Source organism: Olea europaea, unplaced genomic scaffold (genome assembly GCF_002742605.1).
Source record: "Olea europaea var. sylvestris unplaced genomic scaffold, O_europaea_v1 scaffold707, whole genome shotgun sequence".
Taxonomy (NCBI): Eukaryota; Viridiplantae; Streptophyta; class Magnoliopsida; order Lamiales; family Oleaceae; genus Olea; species Olea europaea.
The window spans coordinates 206,644-228,391 of NW_019265467.1; the positions used below are offsets into that span (position 1 = coordinate 206,644).

Below are 21,748 nucleotides of genomic sequence, written 5' to 3' on the forward strand. Positions count from 1 at the left end.
AAAAGTGGGAAACAATTGGCAATAAGTGTCCAAACGTGTCTGTGCAACCATGTCTAACACCAATGGGACAGCCTGAGCCCAGGACAGCGTCGGTGCTTCTTAGATCAATTTAAATCACAAGCAAAGATCAAGAGAAATACCCATAACAACGGAATGTACATGTCACAAGTAGCAGAAAGTTTGTGTAATTTTGAAAGTTTTCTGATGTGGATGTTACCGTCAAACCGTTTGTTAAACAACCTTCTAGCATTACCCTGTGAAAAAATCAAAGAACATTATATGGTTGAGCTGGACCAAATATTGGAAAAAAACTAAAATCGTAATCTTCACCAATTTAACTCCAATAGATCAGGGGAAACTAGCTTTCCCACTGGTAGTCAATTCTTTAAGTCTGCATCCCTATATATCCGAAATTAAATAATATCTTTCAAACAATGACAGAAATATCTTCAAAGACCCATATTCCCATTTTCTCCATATATTTCTTCTATGTTATAAGGATTTTATTATTAGCAATTGCAGAGAACGGATGCAAACCACGGACAAACTAAATTACTGACAATCTTCTTCCACTATACATAATAATTTCACGTCTAAACTGATTATTAATAGAGTATCATTTTTCCCTCGCACAAAAATTCATGGCCTGTCCAATTTTCTCCATTTCCTTGCACATGGTTGGAGTTGAAATTGTGTACTCTAAGAGTTCACTAATTCTGTAGAGAAAGCTAAAATTGAAATTTGTGAAGCCCAATGAAATGATGTAATACCAAAATATATTGCAAGTTCTCTCTGAAGTGAATGGCATGAAACCTTCTCTTTTACAAACAAAACTCTGTAAAACTTGCCATATATTTGCCTACCTATATCCACTAAGAGAAGCCCAAACAACTGAACCCAATTTACACTTTACAGACGACCATTACTGTAGCAGGTACAATTCCAAATCAATGAAAAGGGGACCGATTTATAAGTGAAAAGATCACTCCCACTAGGTATGAGGCCTTTTGGGTGAAAGCCCAAGAATAAAACTAAGCGGGCTATAGGCCGAAGAGGACAATGTCATACCAAGTGAATTGGGATTTTACTAATGGTTTCAGAGGCTACCCCCCTCCCCCCCCCTCCCCCCCGAAGTACGGCCAAAGAGTATGTTGAAGCCCATAAGGTGGGATGATTGCTAGGAGAAGGAAAATGAGACTTTTTCTAACTGAAAGGACCAATCCCAATTGGTATAAGGCAATTTGGATGAAAGTCCAAGAACAAAACTGCACGAACTAGGTCTAAAGCAAATGCTATCATACCAAGTGGACTAGTATGTTACCATTAAAATATAGGAAAAATTGCAGTCGAGGTATCAAACCTTTCGTTTATTAGCAGACTTTGCCCAAACATTTAGTTTGTGCCACCCACAGTCCCAAACCTTTCAAAAATATGCACCGGGGGTTCAAATGGATAGAAATCATCCTTTTGACCGTTAGTTAACTAGAAAAGTCAAAATTTGACCAATTTGGATCAAATTAAAAAGGGCAGAGTGGTACTTTACATTTTTTCTTAATATTAATAATTAAAATAATTAATAATAACAATAGAAAAATAAAAACAAAATAAATAAAAATCAAAGAAAAGAAAGGAAATACTGTTCATCTTCATCTTCATCCCAATTTTCCCTAAAATATAAAAGGATAAGCCAACAATGTCCTTGGAAGATAAAATCACCTACCATATACATCTGGATCAAGTAACTAACGATTGCAAATAACATAAAAGGCAAAAACAAGAGAAACATCTATGGATCATAATAATATGTCTCCAATGAACATTAGAGCATTCTGGAAATGATGGATTTAAATACAGAAAAATGGATATAGAAAAAATCAAAGTGAGGAAGAGAAGGACAACAAAATGAAATCCCAATATTTTACCATTACCATAATCAATGAAAACTCATTTTCTGTAGCATAAAAAAAACCTCAAGTTCAAGGAAAAAGACAGTTCGTTGTGATTCTTATCAGAAGCGTACTACAATTTCATATGACAGTCCAGCAATCACTGCCTGAATTACTATTCAAAATTCTAGGTGTAGATACTAAGCATTAAAACCAAGCAAAAATCAATTTAAAAATTGTATATTCACCATTAAGATGATTTATATTTTGTAATGTACTTAGTAATAGTAAAATATAATTCAGCGCATGATATAACAGAAGCATCAGTAGCCCATGGTTTAAGAGAACTTAATATTCAAGTGATATAACAGAACTCAATATTCAAGTGACCCATCAAAAGCGTATGATCTAGAAAACATTGAAGTCGTAAGTAGATCCACGAACTTATCCAAAGCAGACCAAGATCAGAGTGGAAGGACACATAACAAATTTCCGATATCAATTGACAAATTGAAAATAAACAATATCGTTGAATCACTTGATCTTTGATCTAAAAGATGTTAGGCCATATTTACATTATTTAAAGATTATCTTCAATTTGAGCTATTAGACAGGTTCACGTATATATAATTTAAATATTGACTTCAACAAATATTATTAAAAACAATTTTCACCATGTAACACGTGTTGTCTTCAATTAAAGAGTGATAGGTTCACAGCACATAAAAAAAGTTTACAATTGACAAGTACCAGTGGAAAGGGCTTCTTCCATCGTTATCAGGAACATCAGGATCCACATTCCATTTTGTAACGATATGATAAAGAAAAGCTGTCTGACCATATTGAGCAGCAACATGTGCTTTCTTCAATTAAAGAGTGATAACACGCACAAAAAGACAAGTTTTAATTAACACACCAATTGAAAAAGCATTGATTCATATTGACCAAAGCTTAATATGCATTTCAGAGAAAGATAATATCCAAGAAGACGGGAACAAAGTCAGGCCCCATAATGAAGTGCGACCCACTTGGGCAAGAGCCAGGCTAAACTAACAAGATCTATTCTTGTATGCAAAGCCACTATGACCTGAATAATTATGTTGGTATCTTTGTGTGTGCAGTTTATGTTGGTATCTTTATGTGTGCAGTGTCCGTTGGAACATGCAAATGACCATTAGAGATATGCAAATTGATATTGAAAAACGAGTACATCACTATTCTAAATCCTGAGTAGCTTACATGTTCAAATCGTTAACCAGTATTGTTGGGCTGTGATGCCATTTGATCCAGTCCAACTGTTAGGCAATGATGAAAAGGCCCAAAAAAGGATTTAATACTTGGTCCATTTTATATATACCTAGAAGGCCCACTTAACCGAGCCCAATATCCAGCCCACACACCGTTAGTCGCTCTTGGACCGTTGGATTGACCTGCTGATCAACGGTTGATGATATTTACTATAAATATTCTAAACCAGAAAGCAATTAGTTAAAGGGAAAATCACATCATAAAAAAGAACCATCATTATACACACTTGTTGTCGTGAGTTGTTAGAAACCATAACACAGGGGCATACACCGTGTTTAGTGTTCTGACACATTTCTGTAAGGATTTTTAATCCATCGATGGGCTTATATGTGTGAATAATTGTGTGTTAAATTAAAGGCTATCAAATTCGGTTCAATCCAATTAAAGTGATCTAATAAGGTTTCGATTTTGGGCTTTAATGTATTCAATTAAAGTATGAGTTTATAAATATGTAGAGACCGGGCCTAAATTCTAATTCTATGATGAACCGAATTAGGTTAAAGGGCGTCGCTATATAAATACGATTATGGTCCCCAGATTACACGTATGTATTATTCATTCTCTTCTGCATCTCATCACAGAGAGAAAAAAAGAGAGTGCGTGTAGATTTAAAAGACAATCGCGAAATTCATTATTGCATTAACCATATCTGATTCAAGTACGCTTCTGTCATAATTTATGTATTTCTTGATAATTTAACATAAAAGATCCGGTAATTTAAAGCATTGAATTATTCTACAAGTGGTATCAGAGCCTTTTCATGTTGAATCATTGAGAATCAAATAATTTATTTGGTTCTTGCAATATTTTATGAAGTTTTCAGATTTGACAGTTTTAGATTTAGTTTTGTTGAATTTGAAAACTATTCAGTATATTTTTCGTTATTATCTTTCATTATTCGGATTAATAGAGGAAGAAAATTCCAGATTGTGGATTTTTTTTATTTTTTGCCTTTTTGGTTTTGATTCAGATTTAGAAATACAGATTTTAGTACAGATTAAAAAAAAAGAGATTGCATGTAAATTTGAAAGACAAAACCGCGAAATTCATTATTGCATTAACTATGTCTGATTTAGGTACGCTTCCGCCATAATTTATGTATTTTTTGATGATTTAACATGAAAGATCCGATGATTTAAAGCATTAAATTATCCTACAATTTCTACAAAGCATATTTTCTTCAAGAATAAGAATTTCAATGCAGCAATTTATTTGATTTGTAATGTTTTAGAAAATGTTATATTCCATGAAGACAACGAATGTCCCTAATATTCTCTATCGTCCTCGTATTTTGTACCTCTATGTGAATCCAAAACAAACCTGATAGCCATATATATCGGCAATATTGACCCCGAGCACCTTCTTGCAGTAAAAGCTCAGCCCCTTACGGCGCTCCAATGCAGAGCTGTTTGCCCCATATGATTTGCCACATTAACATCACCCCATGCTATCGATCATACATCACCAAATAAACAAATAGTGAAAACAATTTACAAGGGAGATTTGTCTCCACCACATATCAAATAAAGACTAGCTTGACAACTTATAGCTTTTTATGTGTGTAACGAAAATAACGAGAAGTAGTTTTGACGCTACCAACAATTGAACCTGTCAATTTCCAAACTTCATGACTAAGAATGAGCACGGACAAGATCTTTCGGTACTTGAAACAAAGGCGTTGAAGTGTGTCCTCGTCACTCCTCCAATGCTTATGTTAGAGAAGGAATTTATGCATGGAACTATAAATTGAAAAATTATGTAAAAACATACTCGAATAATGAATTGAAAGTCTATATTTATGGAGGTGGATATTGAACTCCTAGGACTAAATTAGTTGAATATCCTTATTTCAAAGAGTCCTACTCGAGAGGAGTGTTGGACTTATACTATAATTGCAAGGCCAATCATAATTTAATGGTAATATTGTTGAGATAGAGTGGTATAGGATTCTTAGGTTGAGATGTTTGGATGAGAATAGAGTCCTTAGATAGTAGGATCCTTTTTGGGTTTAAGCAAGAAGGTCTTTGAAATTAAGTAAAGAAAAATGCTCGATGATCCATGTGCCTTAGGTGGTGAAACAGTATCCCGAGTACTTATTTTGAGGATGTCGCCACCCAAATATTGTGGAAGTGAGATATTAGTCCTTGGGCATTATCCCGAGGACACCATCATACCGAAGGACTCCATGACTAATTTATGTTGAGCCAGCATATATAAGTCCTCGGGTAGAACTCCTCGGGAGTTATGCCAATAATGGCCATATCAAGGTCAAATGTTCTTTTAAGTCCAATAATTCCATCCTTTACATTGTTTTATGTAAATCTTTTAGAGTTGATATTGGCATATGCAAGCAACTAAATTGAATCTAATCTCAATTCCAAGTAAATTAACTGTGCCAACTCCTACTCGCCGTTAACACTCATCATATGCAATTGTGTTTCATAGAGTCATGTCTTGGAATGTTGAGTCTTTGCAAAAAATTTCGTCTAACAATTTTCTTGTGCAGTTCAGCATAGCCGACTATAACATATACGAAATTATATACACATTCATCAAGAAACAAAATACGAGAACTTGAGAACCCGGTGTACCATTACTAACTGAATATTAGATTCAAAAATGTTTGTGATACATATAAGAATAGATATAAAGCTCGCATACTGCAATTATGTATTGCAAAGCAGCGATACGGCTGTTAAGTGCGGCCCATTAGAGGGCATAGTAGCCATGGCCATCGAGCTCCGAGACAAAGTAGCCCTGGCTCTCTACTAGCCGCTGCAGCTTCTCCATGTCCCTGTAAGCCACAGCGGTGTACACGTCGTTCTTCAAGCTCTCATTTTCCATTGCTGCCTTAGCTCCGCCACAGCAACATTGATCATTGGATTTCATCTCCACCTCTTCGATCTCCAACGCCATATATTAAATATTATGACATGGGACTATGCCATTATTAATCCGAAAAGCTATTGAGAAAACTTTAGATAAAAAATGCATCTTTGTGTATCGATGCTATATCCAGTGTGAATTTTTCTTTCTCGTTTAGAACAAAAAAATTTGCATGAATTTCTCTAAACAGACAGGAAGAAAGACTCAAAAAAACAAGCTGATGTGTCAAGAAATTGTTGGCTGTTTCTATGGCATTTCTCAATTTGCATATTAATGTCAGGCCCCCCCTCCGCGACAATTAGGAGAATTATTTTAGAACATAAAGGTTGTACAGGTCGCAATGATTATAAGCCTTTATTTGAGCCCCATATTTTGAAAAAAAAAAATTGTTCTTAAACAGTGTTTTCACCTATTTCAATCACACATTCTTTAATAAAATAATATTACACGTAAATTTAAATTTTTTTTATTTTTTAATCACACATTTCATATCAATACACTATTCAAAAAATACATTTTTTCTCCCAAAATGGGACTCAAACAATGGCTAAAATTTCTTCAATTTCCATTTTCAATTACTTTCCTAGAAGCTTATATTATTATTTGTTGTTTAAGAAACAAAAAAAATAAAATAAATAAATAATTTATTTACAAAAAATTATAGTAGATAAATAACAAATAAATAATGAGAATAATACACAAGCGAAGAAAAGATTCTCACTCGCGTCTGTGAGCAAGTACTATCACGGCCGTCAGAAACAAATCTCTGATGGTTTCCGTCTCTGAAAACCTGCCATTTATGCGGTTTACACATCACTCTCCATGAAGCGCGTGAAAAAACAATTCTAATCTGATACTATATCCTAAGCACCCCAGATTCCAAGAGTTTTACGCCTATTACATTTTAGTCCCTTCAAAATGTCAAAATTTTATTTCACACCCCACAAAACCCTAGAGTTTTACCGCAGTAGAAATTTTCTTTCCTTCTCATTATTCCTTAGGACACACTCTAAACGGCTAAATCAACCCTAACCCAGAATCCCCGCCTCTCTCTGAGCCCTTCTAGTGTTTCTCTCTAAAGCCCCTTTTTCCTTATAATTTTTGCTCTCTTTTTTCTTTTCTTTTTTAGTATATTTAAGGAAATTTTGTGTTTGGGAAAAATGGAGGTGGGTAAATTTAGCTATTGTTCTTTGAGGAAGCAGCTAATGGCGTGTTCAATTGTGGAAGTTGCAGTAGTGTCCCTTTTGGCTGCTCAAAAGTCTCTTGCTTGCCTTCTCATGCTGGTATAATTTCTTGAACTTGGATGTTTTTTATTTTCTAATGCAAAGACTTGATTTTTATGATATGGTTTTTTCAAATTTGCTCTAGTTTTGACTTTTGGCAACTGGAATGCTCTTTTTTTTTTCTTTTTTTTTTTAATTTTATTTTATGGGTGGATGAATTTTGCTTCTTGACTTTCTATTGCACCTTCATCTGTGAGTTTAGTTGTCACACTGGGAGGAAGTATAAAATTTTCTAAAACAGTACAGGTTTTTCCTTAATCATTCTTTTTCTTGGGGTTTTTAGTACCTTTATTTAATATAAAATGAATTTTTGATATTAGAATAAATTTTGAGAATCTTGCTTATATTCTGCTAATTCTTTCATGGTTTGAACAAAACCTTGAGCTTCAATTACACACGAGAAATGAGAGTGAAAGTAAATAAAACCGAATATTGAAACTAAAGATTCATTTTTTTTCCATATTATAATTATTGTTTTTCTCCGCTAGTATGCTATTATGTACTCATTGGTTTCATAATCTCAAATGATTGCATTGTTGTAGGCTTAAATGAGCTGCTGTTCAAAAAATTTCTAAGTTCAATTTCATGTCATTGTTCTGTTTTTTGTAAATGACATTTCTCTGGGAACTTATTTTGTGTTACGAACTGGCAACTGGGTAAAGTTAAGGTTTAAAGGTGTGAGAAACCAAAAAAGATGAAAATCAATGATGAATTAGGAGATACTGAAACAAGGAAACGTAGAAACAGGAAGTTCAAGGAGCATGAATGAATTTATGGAAGAGTCCGAACAGATGTGGTTTCACAAGAAAATGTTAAATATAGTGAAATTTGGAAGCTATTTTAGTGTTGTTCTATGTGAAGATGATTCAAGTACTTGGTGCACTAACTTTGAAAATCTGTTTTGCCATTTTTTTTGGTACCTGTGTTTCGATCTAACGGCTTATTTTTTTACCATTTCACCTTCACCTTCTCTCTGGAAGAGTGGTAGTGAAGGTTTTGTATTGAGCTTTGGATAAAAACATGTCAATATGTTGGATTGAGTCAGTTTTTACCTCCAAAAACTTCTCATCTTATTCGCCTTTTGGTACCTTCATTTTAATATATTATTGAGAAGCACTTATCCATTCCCATGGCTGGCCCTTGCAGTTGATATCAGGACTTTCTGTTTCTTCCTTTTTTTCTGATTATGAATTCGTCCCTGTTTAAATATATTAAATGATGAATCACTCGAAGTTAAGCAACTCAGCGTGGTTTGTGAAAGCTTAAACTTCTGTTTTACATTCTAGAAGTTTTTAGATTTACTTCGAACTCTAAGTTCAGAGCCCTCTGTCGCATCATTTACTGGGCAAATAGCATATGGCATTGAGCAATTTCTGCTTGCACTACAATTTCTGCAAGTTATTTGATTGTTTATATTGTTCTCATGTCACTCTGTTCCATAGGACTGATGCTTAAATAATTAATGAAACATTTGATAATTGTGTTATTGAACATTTATATTGCTGCTTAAATTTCCTTAACAATACAAACTATGTTTACAGACAGGAACTCTGTTGAATGATATTGACGGGCTGCCAAACTTGGTTGAGAAAAGGTAATTACAATTTTCAGGACAGACCTCTAATTTATTGGAAACATGGCTTATTTTGTTGTTGTATAGCTTGAACATGGGTGATGGGATTAACAAGCCAAATCGTGTTTCTAACAAACTTGGGGTGAGTTGCATGAATTATTTTCTCTGCTTCATTTGATTCAGCTATACATCTGCTGAAAGGTTCAATGAAATGAAATACTTTGCAACTACACAAGGACAAGTTAATTTCGGTCTACGTTTCTCGTCTAACCCATTCTACTTGCGTTGCTCTTTTGAGCATGAGTTGCTTAAAATCTTCACAAGACATGCACTATTTGAGTACTTGTTCTCTTGATCTGTGCTTCCCTGGTTTCACCTCCATCCATTCATGTATATTCTCATTTGTTACTTTATCCATTCTAGAATTGCAGCACTTACTTCTTAGTACCACCATCATTTTGGTTACATTTATCATACGGGCATATATTTGTTAGTTGCCAAATACGATTAAGAATATGTGGATTGCAAATTTTTGTAGAAATTTTAGTTTGATTCGTTAGCTATCTGAAATCACATGCAGCAATAACACTTATTTACTACGTTTAATTTGCTCAAATTATATGCTATATATTGTATTCAATCACTACTTCCTTATGAAATGAAATGAAATTGTAAAAACTTAATCATTTAGCTGAATCAAAAAATATTGAGGCTAAGATTTAGCTAGTTTTGTTGTTGCACGGTGTGTACAAGGAAATTGTGGAATGAATGAAATTGCAAACATCTACAGGTTTCCCATGGATGATCTTCATAGATTGGAAAAGCCTGGACTTGAGAACAACGATGCCGGTGATCCAGAGGACAACGATGAAGGTGAAGACGAAGATGATGATCAGGATGATGATGATGCTGGCGATGAAGACTTTTCAGGGGGTGAAGAAGGGGGAGATGATGAAGAAGAAGTGGATCCTGAGGATGATCCCGAGGCTAATGGCAACGAAGGCAGTGATGATGAGGACGATGATGACGACGATGATGGTGATGACGACGAGGATGGTGAGGATGATGAGGAAGAAGAGGAGGAAGAGGAGGATCAACCACCAGCTAAGAAGAGGAAGTGAATAGTTTGTAGACGTTAATTCTGCGCCACTCTTGGTTGGGTGTATTTAAAAGTAGAAGGGAGGTTTAGCTTGTTTGTCTTCATAGAGTAGGAAAGTGATAGCCATGATTAGAATGAACCGCTTATCATTATGTGACTTTTTTTATGTTCCCTCTTGTGGATTGACTGGGTATCCTGGATCTTTATTGGTTGTACTATTTTTATGTGAATTTTGCATTTAAATAAGGAAGATGGCCTATTTATCAGCCAAACGTTTTATTGCACAGGAGACTGACCAACCACCTCAATTGCGACATTTTTCAACCTGATATTCCCTACATTTTGGAAATCTTTGTATCTGAGGCTCGTCTCATGTTACCATAGATTTTACTGATACATTGTCATCGAAAATTTCGTTTTATTCTAATATATTAGCAATTTTGCAGTTTTCCTAGCCTGGATTTTTTTGTATCCTTAAAGTTCCCAACAATTTCGTTGGAATTGCCTGTTGTATCAAAAAATATTCCAAGTACATGGTTCAGACGCAAATTTTGTTCTCTAAAATATCATTTTGGGTTGGAAAGGGGGCGAAACGAGTAAATGTTATGTTAACCACATTGTAAAGCAAGAAATGTTTGATCTTATGAACTAAATAAAATTTAAACACGAGTACGTGTATATCTTAACCAAATTGTTGAACTGAATAAAATTAAACACTGAATGTGACAAATTTATTGGTTACCGGGTAAAATCTTGCTGAGTCCAGCCCACCTCCAATTCTCTCATTAGCTCAAATAATCTCATACGAAAGAGCCCTAATTTAGTAGTGCAGTCTTCACATTTTGTTTTTTTTTTGTTTTTTTTTTTTTCTGGAATTTCATTTTGAACAACCACCACTTGGAAGCTACATTGGTCAAGAGTAGTGAGAAATACTGCAATATTATCACACAAAAAGAGAACCTAATTATTCCAAGAAATATCACGTGGTTATCATATGCAGGCTACAAATCCCATCCCATCATTGAAAAGTCACAAGAAGTGAATCAGCATAACACAGCAGTCAACAAGATCGTCATGGAAACTGCATTCATCAACCACGATAACAAACTCGAGAAGTTGATTTTCAAGAAATGCTTTGTTCACATTCCTATAGTAAGAAAAGCTGATCAATTATACAAGTTGCAACAGGGTTGCTCCGCATCCCCAGTGATGACGTCGATGTTTCTCGTCCCCAATCAGCCAATACACGTTTTATGCAATGCCAGTAACAAAAACACGCGAACCTTGACTAATCAAAATGTAGAAGGTTGACTATGTAAAGCAAACACCCAAACACACATTTTACGGAAACCGTCCTAACTTTATTTTTCACTAAAACAAAGAAACATGTCCAAAAACTATCCCTTATTCAAACACAAGGCACAACTGTACACCGTCACATGCCACCCTCATGCCTGTTTTGACCACTGTATTCGATAATTCGAGAACTGAAGTCAGCTAGACAACAAGGTCTCAATACTATCAAACACATGCCCACATCAACCCATCGATCAATGTCACATCTGACATGCATCCCAAATTCCATCTTATGTACGACCAACGATACTGCCATCAAGTAAATCTAGCATCTCCATGCCTCGATTACTATCACATCACAAAACCAACCAATATCTTGTTTCATTCCTTCCTGATTCTATACATTGTCCGAACATCCCGCACACCTTTGGTCATGGGCATTGGTCAAGACATCACCTACGGTTGTTGAAATTGAATTATCAGATGTTTTAAATGATTTGAGCCATGTTTTTTAGAATGGAAGATGAAGGTTTTGGAGATAACGATGTTGATTCAGTTATGGAACATAACTATCCGCCTTCAGATAATGAATATTATGAAATTTTGTTTAGTTTGTAAATTATTGCCAATAATGGATTACTAATGGGCGAATCCAGCTAGTTGGACAACTTCAACATTTGTGCATTGGAATAAGACTATTTTCTTAAATATGTTTTCTGATTCCATTGAGTAATGGAATTAGACCGTAGAATTTTTTTTTTAAGCTACATTATGGAATGCTTAAAATTATTAGAAGAAATGTAAATGGTTTGTTATCAAGATACTCAATTTAGAGAAATTTAAATATTTGTGATTTCATCAATATTCTTATATCGAGAAAACATAAAATTTTTACAAGACTCGATAAAATTTTAAAATAACGTGCACTGTATGTTGACTTGGACAAGTACATGACAAGTATATTCAGGTACATGTACTTGTCCAGCTCTCAAGATCATCTTCTTGACGAACTGGAGCAATTCATTCAAGCACGCTTGTCTAACATTTGGAGAGGTTCTGAAACAAGCATCCTGTGAAAGAAACTTGATGACAAAAGAATGTTACAGAATTAAATTTGACCAGAACAAGAGCGACCAGAATGAGACAGTTCAAAAAGACAAGGTTTACGTGAATCATGTCAGTATCTAATGAGCATTAGGAATGAGCATGGTTGTTTCTGGTATAGAGCAATGCCCAGGAACAAAACTGAACAGGACTGGTCCAGTTTGGTTATTTACAAGATATGAGGTTTGATGATTGAGTTAGAAAAGGTGCCTATAAGTTCATATAGTTACATTTATGGATTTACCTACCAAACTAATTTAAATTTATTTTTTAAAAAATAAAAAAACCAGAAAGGTTTTCGGTTCAGTAAAACATGTTCTACATTTTGCCAACTTCGGGTCAGGCCTAATTAAACCGATTATGGGACTTCCTGGCCACACTTAATCATACTTTTATGCATACACACACATGCCCTTGCACATAGAAATACTAGGAGAGGAGAAGTAAATTCATGTTTTAACACCGTATCAGCTCAAATAACTAATCTGCAGCTTAGCATTAATAGGATGAAGGGACTTGGTTGATGATGTAAAACAAGGAAAATTCTGCAAAAGCAAACAAATTACCAGAGAAAAAAATATATATATATATAAATACAGGCACTATCGCGGGCTACAATCCCCAACATCAATTTAGTAAGGGAACTCTTTACTCTTGCTCAAAAAAAAAACAAGTAAATTCAACTTCACATAAAAAAACAAAGAGATTATTAAAAGATCATGAATTAGCTCTAATAAACAAGAAAACTAGATTATAGAAAGCCATAACAATTTACATCAAAGCAACATTCTTAGAATTTATAGGGACCCAGAATTCTAATAATTTTGATGTCTATGACCCTCATCCAACAAAGAGGACACAACAACAACACAAAACTTCAGAACCTGGCAATTCATTAAGTAGAACATAAGACACATAGATAATTGATTTCGGAGAAATGAAGCTAACAATACCATTATTCTGAAAGTATAATCACACGCAAATAATATGTAATATCACAAACTGTTAATAAGGTAACCAATTACATGGAAATTCAGTACAAACATCAATCAGTGACCATGACAGTGAATACAAATACATAATCTCTTAATTGAAATGGATAATTGCATTATTGAAGATCATAAATCAGAAATTGGCTTACTAAGAAGGTAACTTGCCGGCCCTGAAAATTGCAAACTTTGACGAGAGTGAATCTGAATACTCAATCTCATTATCCTTGAAGAAAGCCTCAATCATCCCCTTGACCCTCTCGGGCTCCAAGCTCTCACATTCGACCTCATACAAATCCCCAAATTCATACTTAACCTCATCTACCTCCAATTTCACCCCATTCCACTCATACACACTTCTCACAGTCCTGAAGCCTCCCAACCCCTTGAAACTGTTCACTCCAAATTCCTCTTTTACCCTCCTCAAAACCCTCGAATCCACGTCCATCAGCTTCCCAGGCTCTTCCAAACAGGCATACCCGATAGACGGATCCACCTCCTCCTCATCCTCCTCGACGCGGCTCACACCGTTGGTAATCACAGCATTGGCTTTGAGGCAAATGAAGCATTTGGGGAGGTCGGTTTGCTCATGAAACCGGAGGCGCAACACGGCTCTGTGTGAGCTCAGCTCGGAACCCAATCCGTCAAAGAAAGTATTATGCTGGTTGTGTGTAGTTATGCGAAATGGAGAGAGTAACTGAAGAAGTTTCTGGTGGGAAGCTTTGTTTGGTAACCGGAGCTTCACTTCAATTTCCATTGATCTCAAAAACGACCTCTTTTTTGGTATTATGTGATTTTTCTTTTTAGAAGAATGAGAATCAAACAGGGCTTAATTTTGTATTAAAAGTTAATATTAAAATCAAAACTAAAAATTATTATTTGTTGTGGAAGTTTAAACCTTTTTTAAAAAAAATATGTTACAACAGAACCCACAACGAGAACAATACATCTACATGTTTTATCAATTCCTTGAACCACAGCAATAACTTTGCATATTTCCAATCAACGGTGCAATTCAATGTAATGGTTTTTTCCACAAAATAGGATAGAATTTATGAATTCCATCGACTCCAATAACCTTATCCATCATTCAGATCAAATTCATAATTTATATTAAACTTAAAGCATATTCACGAAACCCATGCATGGATATCCAGCAGAAAATGTCCCAAAAATCACAACAGAGTTCTATCAGTAACTCAACTAAGCCAAACCCCCCAACAAAATTTTAAAATAATTTCTTATTTTGCAACATAGTCAAGAAACTCATAATAGGAAGACAACACAATCAAGAAACCAAAGGTCGAAAAAATAAAGATAAAAGTTAAAAAAAATCACAAACCCAAATAAAATAGAAGATTCAGATCAGAACTAGAATCAGATTCCCAATTGTGAAATTACAAAGAAGGGGTGAATCTGAGCTTACAGATTGTGGAATTGGGAGTGACAAATGAGGGAATTCCAGCCAAGAGAGGAGTAAAGATCAACATAATTTCTCAATTGTTTATCCTGACTTGACATCCATGAAAAACTACAACTATGCCTTCCACATTCCCTCTTTCTTTTCTCCCCCAATAGTACCTCCCTCCAAATCCCACATCTTTACAATTTCCTCTAGAAAACACAACTCCCTCTGAAGTTAAATTAAAAAAATTTCAGACAACAGAAAATCCCTTTGAACTAGAAGAGTAGCCTTTTTCAAGAACTTGATACGGAGGAGGGATATTAAGAATCTGAAATTCTAATGAGGTATTAATAAAGAATTGACAATACATGTTTTCTTTTGCAATGCACAGGATAGCAAAGCTAAAGCAAAAAAGAATCAAGCATTCTTCAGCCATTATAAATAGCACCATAGTAAATCACAGGAGGTAAATTAAGGGTTTCATATCTTACAAAAGCAATTTAAGATCACAAATAATCGATACACAAATCATGTGCAACACAATTGTATATTGTTGGGAAAAATGGGTGAATTGTATGTAGATATTTATCAATTAGAATAGTTAATTAAATGACATAAATATAATTCAATAATAATATAAAAATAAGAAGAGAGTAAGAAAAGTAAGTCTCGAGTTCACGTCAATGACGCTGTACTAAAATTGTGTTGTCTCTCCTTCATACGAGTTCTTTCGGTACTACACAACTCCAAAATAAAATTCATATGGCTCATAATCAGTTTTCCTTCTATAGGCATGATCACAGGGAGATAAAGAACGAGCTTCATATCAAGTTACCAAAAACTATAGAAATCTATTATACAATATAGATAGAGTATTCTGTTTTTCCTCATATCTCAAGTTATTTTTCTTAATGAAAGAACTCCCTTTTATAAATACTAGTCGCATGCCCGTGCAATGCACGGGCTGTGTTATTTTTTAAAGTAATATTAGTGTGTTTAGCGTTAAGGATTGATGAGAGACATGTGCATTAGATTGATTTGATAAGGTAAATTTACATTTAATGTAACTGTTTCGCGCGGGTTCGTCGCTAACAATTAAAAGGGATCAGACGATTGTGTAAGGGACAAACCTCTTGAAACAAAGTTCCAAAAAGGGGGTGTTCTTTATTGGCGATGACTTTACAATCGGAAATTAAAAATAGAATGCCTCCAAGGGGCGCAAGCACACGAGTTACTGAAAGAAGTGTTTAAATCTAAACTAAGAAATTTAAAATTACATGTTCTCTGTTCGAGAGTTTTTGATTGGGGTCCTCTTTTGTTCTATGTCTTTTCTTCCTTTTATACTCCCTGGATGATCTCTTTGTGATTAACCGTCTAAAAACTGCTTGATCGTTCTATAACTGCCCACTTTCCTCATAATGGTCAACTTGTCATGAAACTGCCTTTTTTAATTGCTGCCATTACTCTTCGTCGTTCAACCGTTTTCGATTGAATTCCTTGAATCGTGGAACGTGATAGGGCTACTTAATAACTGCTTTGATAACTGCACTTCTTGATAACCACAACACTTCATGTTTGCTAAGACCTTAGGCGACTCGAAGTTTTGGGCGAGAATAGAGCAGCAGTTCTGGGTGACTGCATGGCGCTTCATTCGCTCAGGTCCTGGGCGATTTGCAAGCTTAGGCGATGGTGTTACCGCGTTCCTGGGCTTCCCTATTTGGGCCTTCATCTTGAATTGTCTGATTGGGCTTCATTTTTTGGGCTATCTGATTTGGGGATCCTTCCTTTGGGCTTCATTCCTTGGGCTGTTCGATTCGGGCCGAATTTTTATGTGTCAACAATTACCCCCCAATATGGCAGAATTAATATCAATTATTAAATTTTGCCATATTCACTTTTGTGTTTCCAGCAACATTCGAAATTTTCAAGAATTTCAATCATTGTTTTCTTCCATAGCTTTGAAAGGGAGCGACGTTTTGCAAATCCTTATAACCTCCAAACACGCCATTTCACTGCACCATTAAATCACGCATCACTTTTTTGCGTTTCTCTCCCACAATTTACTGTTCATCTCTTTGCTTCCCTATTACATAACTCTGAAAAATTTCATTTCATCCCTAATGGCTACTTCACAGTCTCAATCTGGCGACTCCTTTAGTTTTGATAACTTTCAGAAACTCCTTAATCGTCCATACATAACTCTGAACTTTCTCGCATCCGCCAATGTCGAACTCAATGAGTTCTACCTAGATCCTTTCTTCAACAATGCAGAGGCAGTCGAACAAGCGGCGGTGGGCCAGCTGTTTCCTTGTACTCAAGGCCCTCCATTTCTAAACTCTCTGCCACTGGGACCACTTCGCGAAAGAGGTATTCGCACTTGGCCCAAATCTGACGTAGTTTTCCGTAGGTGGCATGCTCGCCTTGTGGACCATGGTCCTACAAAGGCGCTTTTTGATAATGCTAGGATTTCTGATTTGTTAGAAATCTCTCTTCAACCCCCTACTTTTGATTCAGCACTTTTATCGATCGCTTTAAGTTTTTGGTCTTCTGAATATAATACTTTTGTTTTCCCTCTTGGCTCCATGTCTATTACTTTAAGGGAAGTTGGGGCCCTAGTGAATCTGCCACCTTTGGGCGATACCATTTTTCCTGGTATCTTGGTTTCTGGTGGCGCCCCAAAATTTGATAAGACCCTCACCGAGTCTTATTCAAGTTTGCAAACCCTTCATAACCATTCGAGCGCTGAGCCTTCCCATACTGAGCGAGTGGCCTTTCTTCTGGTTTGGCTTTGTAAATATGTTTTGTGTGTGCCAAACATAAAACCCTCCCTGAGCTATTTACCCATAGCGCATGAATTGGCGCGTGGTAGGCCTCTGAATTTATGTTCTTTCTTTTTGGCTGCCCTCTATAGAGGCATGGCTTCTCTTCAAACTTAATTGAAGAATGGTGTATCTCCCGCTGGCAGTGGACCTCTTTGGTTTACTCAAATGTGGTTGAGATCCTATTTTTCTTTGCTTGGTGTCCCATCAATCTCTCGTCCTTCTGCTAGCTGCTATGGGCTAGCCATTGAGCCCCTGGCTCCTGTAAATATGTTTAGAAGGGACATTTTTTCATTCTTTTATTCTTTGGATTCAATCCCTTCCTTTTTTCCTTTTCCTCCCTTTTTGACTCCAGACTATGTGCATCCCCCCGACACTATAGACAGCGCGAGCAACTCTCTGCTCATTTGGATCCAGTTTTTAACCGGGAGGGAGTTATTTCATGGTATTTTGACTGGGACCAATGCCAAGGTAGGGGTAGAAATATATGCTCCCCAATTTTTTGCTCGCCAACTTGGTTTCGGCCAAACCTGGCCTGTTCCTCCTTGCTATACAAGGAACTTGATAGACCGCTTCCATATTATTAATAAAGCGGAGGCAGATGTTATAAATGCTCGCAATCTTCTTTTAACGAGCCATTTTTCATTAGCTCCTTTCAATTCTAGCCATGCCATCCATCCCCTTTTTGAACAACTCTGGCCGTCAGTGAAGCGCAGATTGTTTGCGACTGATGCCAATCGTGCCTTTCATTCACTAGACCAGTCGAGCATTTCTTCCCTTCCTCCTGTTTTAGTCACTCCTTTGTCTATCCGGAATCCTTCTCCTCCTCATCGCGCTAAACAGTCTGCTCGTCCATCTTCTTCTCTCCCTGCCAAGCCTACTGCAGCCAAAAGTGCCCTGAGCCGCAAACGGCCAACCTCAGCATCTCCCATTCTGGAGGATGATGTTGATAATGATGATGATACCCCTCTTATCATCAGGAGGAAGGTAATTAAATTGGTTTACTCACAAGCATACTTTTCCATACTTGAAACTTTTCTGTGTGCTGATGATTTATTTGGACTTCTCAGAAAAGTTCAGCCTCTCCTTTAAAGGCTTTGGTATCGGTAGCTCCTACTCCATCATCCTCTACTAAGGCTGCTTCATCCAAACCAGCTGATGAAGGGACTACGCTTAAAGAGTCATCTTCAGTCCCAGAATCCTCGTCACAACCAATGGATGAGCCACCTTCTTCCCAGGGCGTCAACCCCCCAAACATCGAAGCAGAAGGTAATTCATCTTTTTGATGCTTTACCTTTGCTTGTGCTATTGATTTCTAATTTGTTGCTTTTAAGTTCTGCAGGTGCTCCTATGAGTCTGCCCGTTGTAGCAACATCTTCTCGCTCTGACAAAGGGAAGTCCTCACGAATGGTGGAGCCACAGGTGGCAGACTTGGCTGAGGACATGCCATCTTCCAAGATTATTGATGAGGTAGTCTTTGCTTCACTTTTATTGCTAATTCATCTTGTTCGTGGTAGTGAGAATCTTCAATATTGGCAATTTTCTTCGCAGGATGCTGATAAGATTGTGCGTTCCATCCAAGACTTGTTCGCTTCCTAGGGACAAGTTAAGACATCTCGCCCTGCTCCAGCTGGTCGTCCTGCTACTTTTTCAGAGGAAGATATGAAGTTCCTCAAGCAGTCGATATTTGAGTATGTGTCCTTTATGGATATGGACATTGGTAAGGCTAGTGCTGCCAGACATAAGGATAAACTTGAGCATTTGAATGCGAATTTAGAGCAAGCACTGACACTTCCGTCGCTCAATCTTTCTGCTGATTTTAAAGTGACGTTGAAAGTTATCCATTCTGAGGTTCTCTCCTTGCTGGCCAAGAATGCTGAACTGAAGGCCAAAAGTACTCAATATCTTCGCGTTGTATCTGAAAAAGAGTCTTTGTGTCAGGAGATCAACAAAGCTGAGGATGAGTTGAGAGAAATCTCTTCCGAAGTCATGATCGAAGACTCTTTGATGGCCAGTTTGGCTGCTCAGATGAAGGAACTTCAGGACAAAATGGACGACTGCAAGGCGAGAATGGCTGCAAAAAAGCGTAACGGCTCCCAAGAAATTGAGCGAATTAAGTCCTTGGTTGAGCAGTACAAGAAGTTGGAAGTTGATGATGATGTCGTGGCCGAATTGAACATCACTTCCTCTCGGCAGAACGAGGACTGGGAAAAATTTAGGGAAAGGATTCGTTCGATATGGGGCGGATTGGAATTAAGACATATAACGCCTTAACTTTTTCTTTTTGTAATTTCGCATTTGACTTTCCCTTTGTAATCTTGTTCATCATTAATGAATATTTATGTTAACTTCTTGCACTTATTTGACGTTTGTCTTTTAATCGTCGATCCTTCAAGCATTTAACTGCTTTGTGCTAAAGATCTTGCACATTTTCCCTTGATATTTTCACCTCTTTTCCCAAGACTTTGGGCTACTTAATTCCATTTACTAGGCAGAATGTGGCTGCTCATATTCTGTCTCTTCATCTTTACCCCCTATAAATACACGTTTGTTTCGCACTTTCCATCTTCCATCTTCATTTTCATTCTTTTCTTCAAAACCAATTTGCTGCCATTGTTTGGCATTCTGACAATCAATCCAAAACCTTCGTCTTCTATAAAGATGGATTGTTTGGTCCGCCCATTTTACTACTTGCCTTGATGTCACCTTTGGTATGGGAGGTATAGGAAATATTTTTTGGCCAGCAGCAAAGTTTTTCCCATCGTCTCTTTGTCCCTTACAAGGGGTTCAATGATGAAAGGCAATTTTTGGGATGCTTGCGGGCTACCTTGTTTGCTGAGAGTGCTTCTCATGCCCGCCATTGCAACGATGCATTTAGGAAGGTGGTACGAGGCCAGTCCACCCTCTTACTCGGCGATTGACTGAGAGATTAGCTTACTTTTAATTGTAGCTTGTAGAGTATCTATTATTTGTATCTTGCAACTTTGTAATGAACGTTTGATAATAAATGAATTTATTTGAACGTATTTCGCTCTGACCTTTTATCCTTAATCGTTCAACATGTTTTGATTACACTTTTATCTGTTCGCTTTCCCATAAAGAAGGAACATATTTTTTTCAAATTTTTGCCATTGGTGCCATCTAAATCTTCCAAATGATACGCTCCATTGGGCAACACACTATTTATTTTGTATGGTCCTTCCCAATTGGGTGACCACTTCCCATACTTTGGGTCCTTGCTATCCAAAGGGAGTTTCGTCTGCCAAACTAATTCGCCTAGGCTGATCGATTTCGCTATGACTTTTTTATTATAAAACTTAGCCATTCTTTATTTGTGAACTTGCAATCTATCTAAAATGTCCAACTTTAATTCGTCCAACCCCAATAAATTTTGAACTAGTGCTTCGGCATACTCATCATCATTTAACTTATATTGCAAGCACACTCTAATCGATTGCACGTTGATTTCCATAGGCAAAACAGCCTCCTATCCATAAGTTGGAAAGGAGTAATTTTGGTACTTGACCGAGGCGATATTCTATAAGCCCACAAGGCCTTATTCAGACATTCGTGCCAATTTCTGGCATTTTCATCTATTATCTTTCTGATTATATTTTTTAGAATCTTATTAGAAGATTCTACTTGTCCGTTGGATTGAGCGTAATATGGTGTGGAGTTTACTAATTTAACCCCAAACTTGCTCAAAAACTTGTTCACTTGATTCCCATTCAAAGATGTTCCGTGATCTACCATCAACGTTTGTGAAATTCCAAACCTATAAATGATGTGATCACGGATAAACTCTATGACATTCTTTTGGGTGATTTCTTTCAAAGGTACCGCCTCTACCCACTTGGTGAAATAGTCGGTTGCAACTATAACAAAAGTATGTTGCTTGGACGATGGGGGATAAATCTTCCCTATCAGATCTATAGCCCAGCCCTTGAACGGCCAAGATTTAATAATAGGTGCCATCTCTCGTGCTGGCGCCCTTTATATTGGACCATGCTTTTGGCTTGTTAAACAACTCTTTGCATACTAAATGCATAATTCTCCCATCTTTGGCCAAAAATATCCACTCCTAATAATTAACCATCTCA

At 36.5% G+C, this 21,748-nt stretch overlaps 3 protein-coding genes across 3 annotated transcripts; 1 reads left to right on the plus strand and 2 right to left on the minus strand.

Moving 5' to 3' along the window:
• Window positions 1-1,203: 1,203 nt before the first annotated feature.
• Window positions 1,204-6,110, minus strand: LOC111390704 (protein S-acyltransferase 24-like). Its single transcript, XM_023015783.1, has 8 exons — window positions 5,921-6,110; window positions 5,740-5,794; window positions 4,515-4,599; window positions 2,637-2,749; window positions 2,165-2,233; window positions 1,721-1,742; window positions 1,421-1,482; window positions 1,204-1,309 (listed from the first exon to the last, which is right to left on the minus strand). Exons 1-8 carry the CDS (start codon window positions 6,108-6,110, stop codon window positions 1,204-1,206), a joined length of 702 nt encoding a protein of 233 aa, XP_022871551.1.
• Window positions 6,111-7,067: 957 nt separating this feature from the next.
• LOC111390716 (phosphopantothenoylcysteine decarboxylase subunit VHS3-like) lies at window positions 7,068-10,301 on the plus strand. The gene is made up of 3 exons (XM_023015804.1): window positions 7,068-7,363; window positions 8,905-8,957; window positions 9,727-10,301. Exons 1-3 carry the CDS (start codon window positions 7,241-7,243, stop codon window positions 10,055-10,057), a joined length of 507 nt encoding a protein of 168 aa, XP_022871572.1. The 5' UTR covers window positions 7,068-7,240; the 3' UTR covers window positions 10,058-10,301.
• Window positions 10,302-13,373: 3,072 nt separating this feature from the next.
• On the minus strand, window positions 13,374-14,222 carry LOC111390721 (triphosphate tunel metalloenzyme 3-like). Its single transcript, XM_023015812.1, has one exon. It carries the CDS (start codon window positions 14,179-14,181, stop codon window positions 13,576-13,578), a length of 606 nt encoding a protein of 201 aa, XP_022871580.1. The 5' UTR covers window positions 14,182-14,222; the 3' UTR covers window positions 13,374-13,575.
• Window positions 14,223-21,748: the final 7,526 nt, after the last annotated feature.

What these genes read in the sequence shown, in the direction of transcription:
- LOC111390721 (XM_023015812.1), bottom strand. Translation starts at nt 14,181, where the DNA reads ATGGAAATTGAAGTGAAGCTCCGGTTACCAAACAAAGCTTCCCACCAG.
- LOC111390716 (XM_023015804.1), top strand. Translation starts at nt 7,241, where the DNA reads ATGGAGGTGGGTAAATTTAGCTATTGTTCTTTGAGGAAGCAGCTAATG. An exon ending in TTGCTTGCCTTCTCATGCTG is followed by an intron (nt 7,364 to 8,904) that starts GTATAATTTCTT and finishes CTATGTTTACAG; the next exon opens with ACAGGAACTCTGTTGAATGA. An exon ending in CCAAACTTGGTTGAGAAAAG is followed by an intron (nt 8,958 to 9,726) that starts GTAATTACAATT and finishes AAACATCTACAG; the next exon opens with GTTTCCCATGGATGATCTTC.
- LOC111390704 (XM_023015783.1), bottom strand. Translation starts at nt 6,110, where the DNA reads ATGGCGTTGGAGATCGAAGAGGTGGAGATGAAATCCAATGATCAATGT. An exon ending in GGAAGAAGCCCTTTCCACTG is followed by an intron (nt 2,234 to 2,636) that starts GTACTTGTCAAT and finishes TTGAATATTAAG; the next exon opens with TTCTCTTAAACCATGGGCTA. An exon ending in CCGGTGCATATTTTTGAAAG is followed by an intron (nt 1,310 to 1,420) that starts GTTTGGGACTGT and finishes GTAACATACTAG; the next exon opens with TCCACTTGGTATGATAGCAT.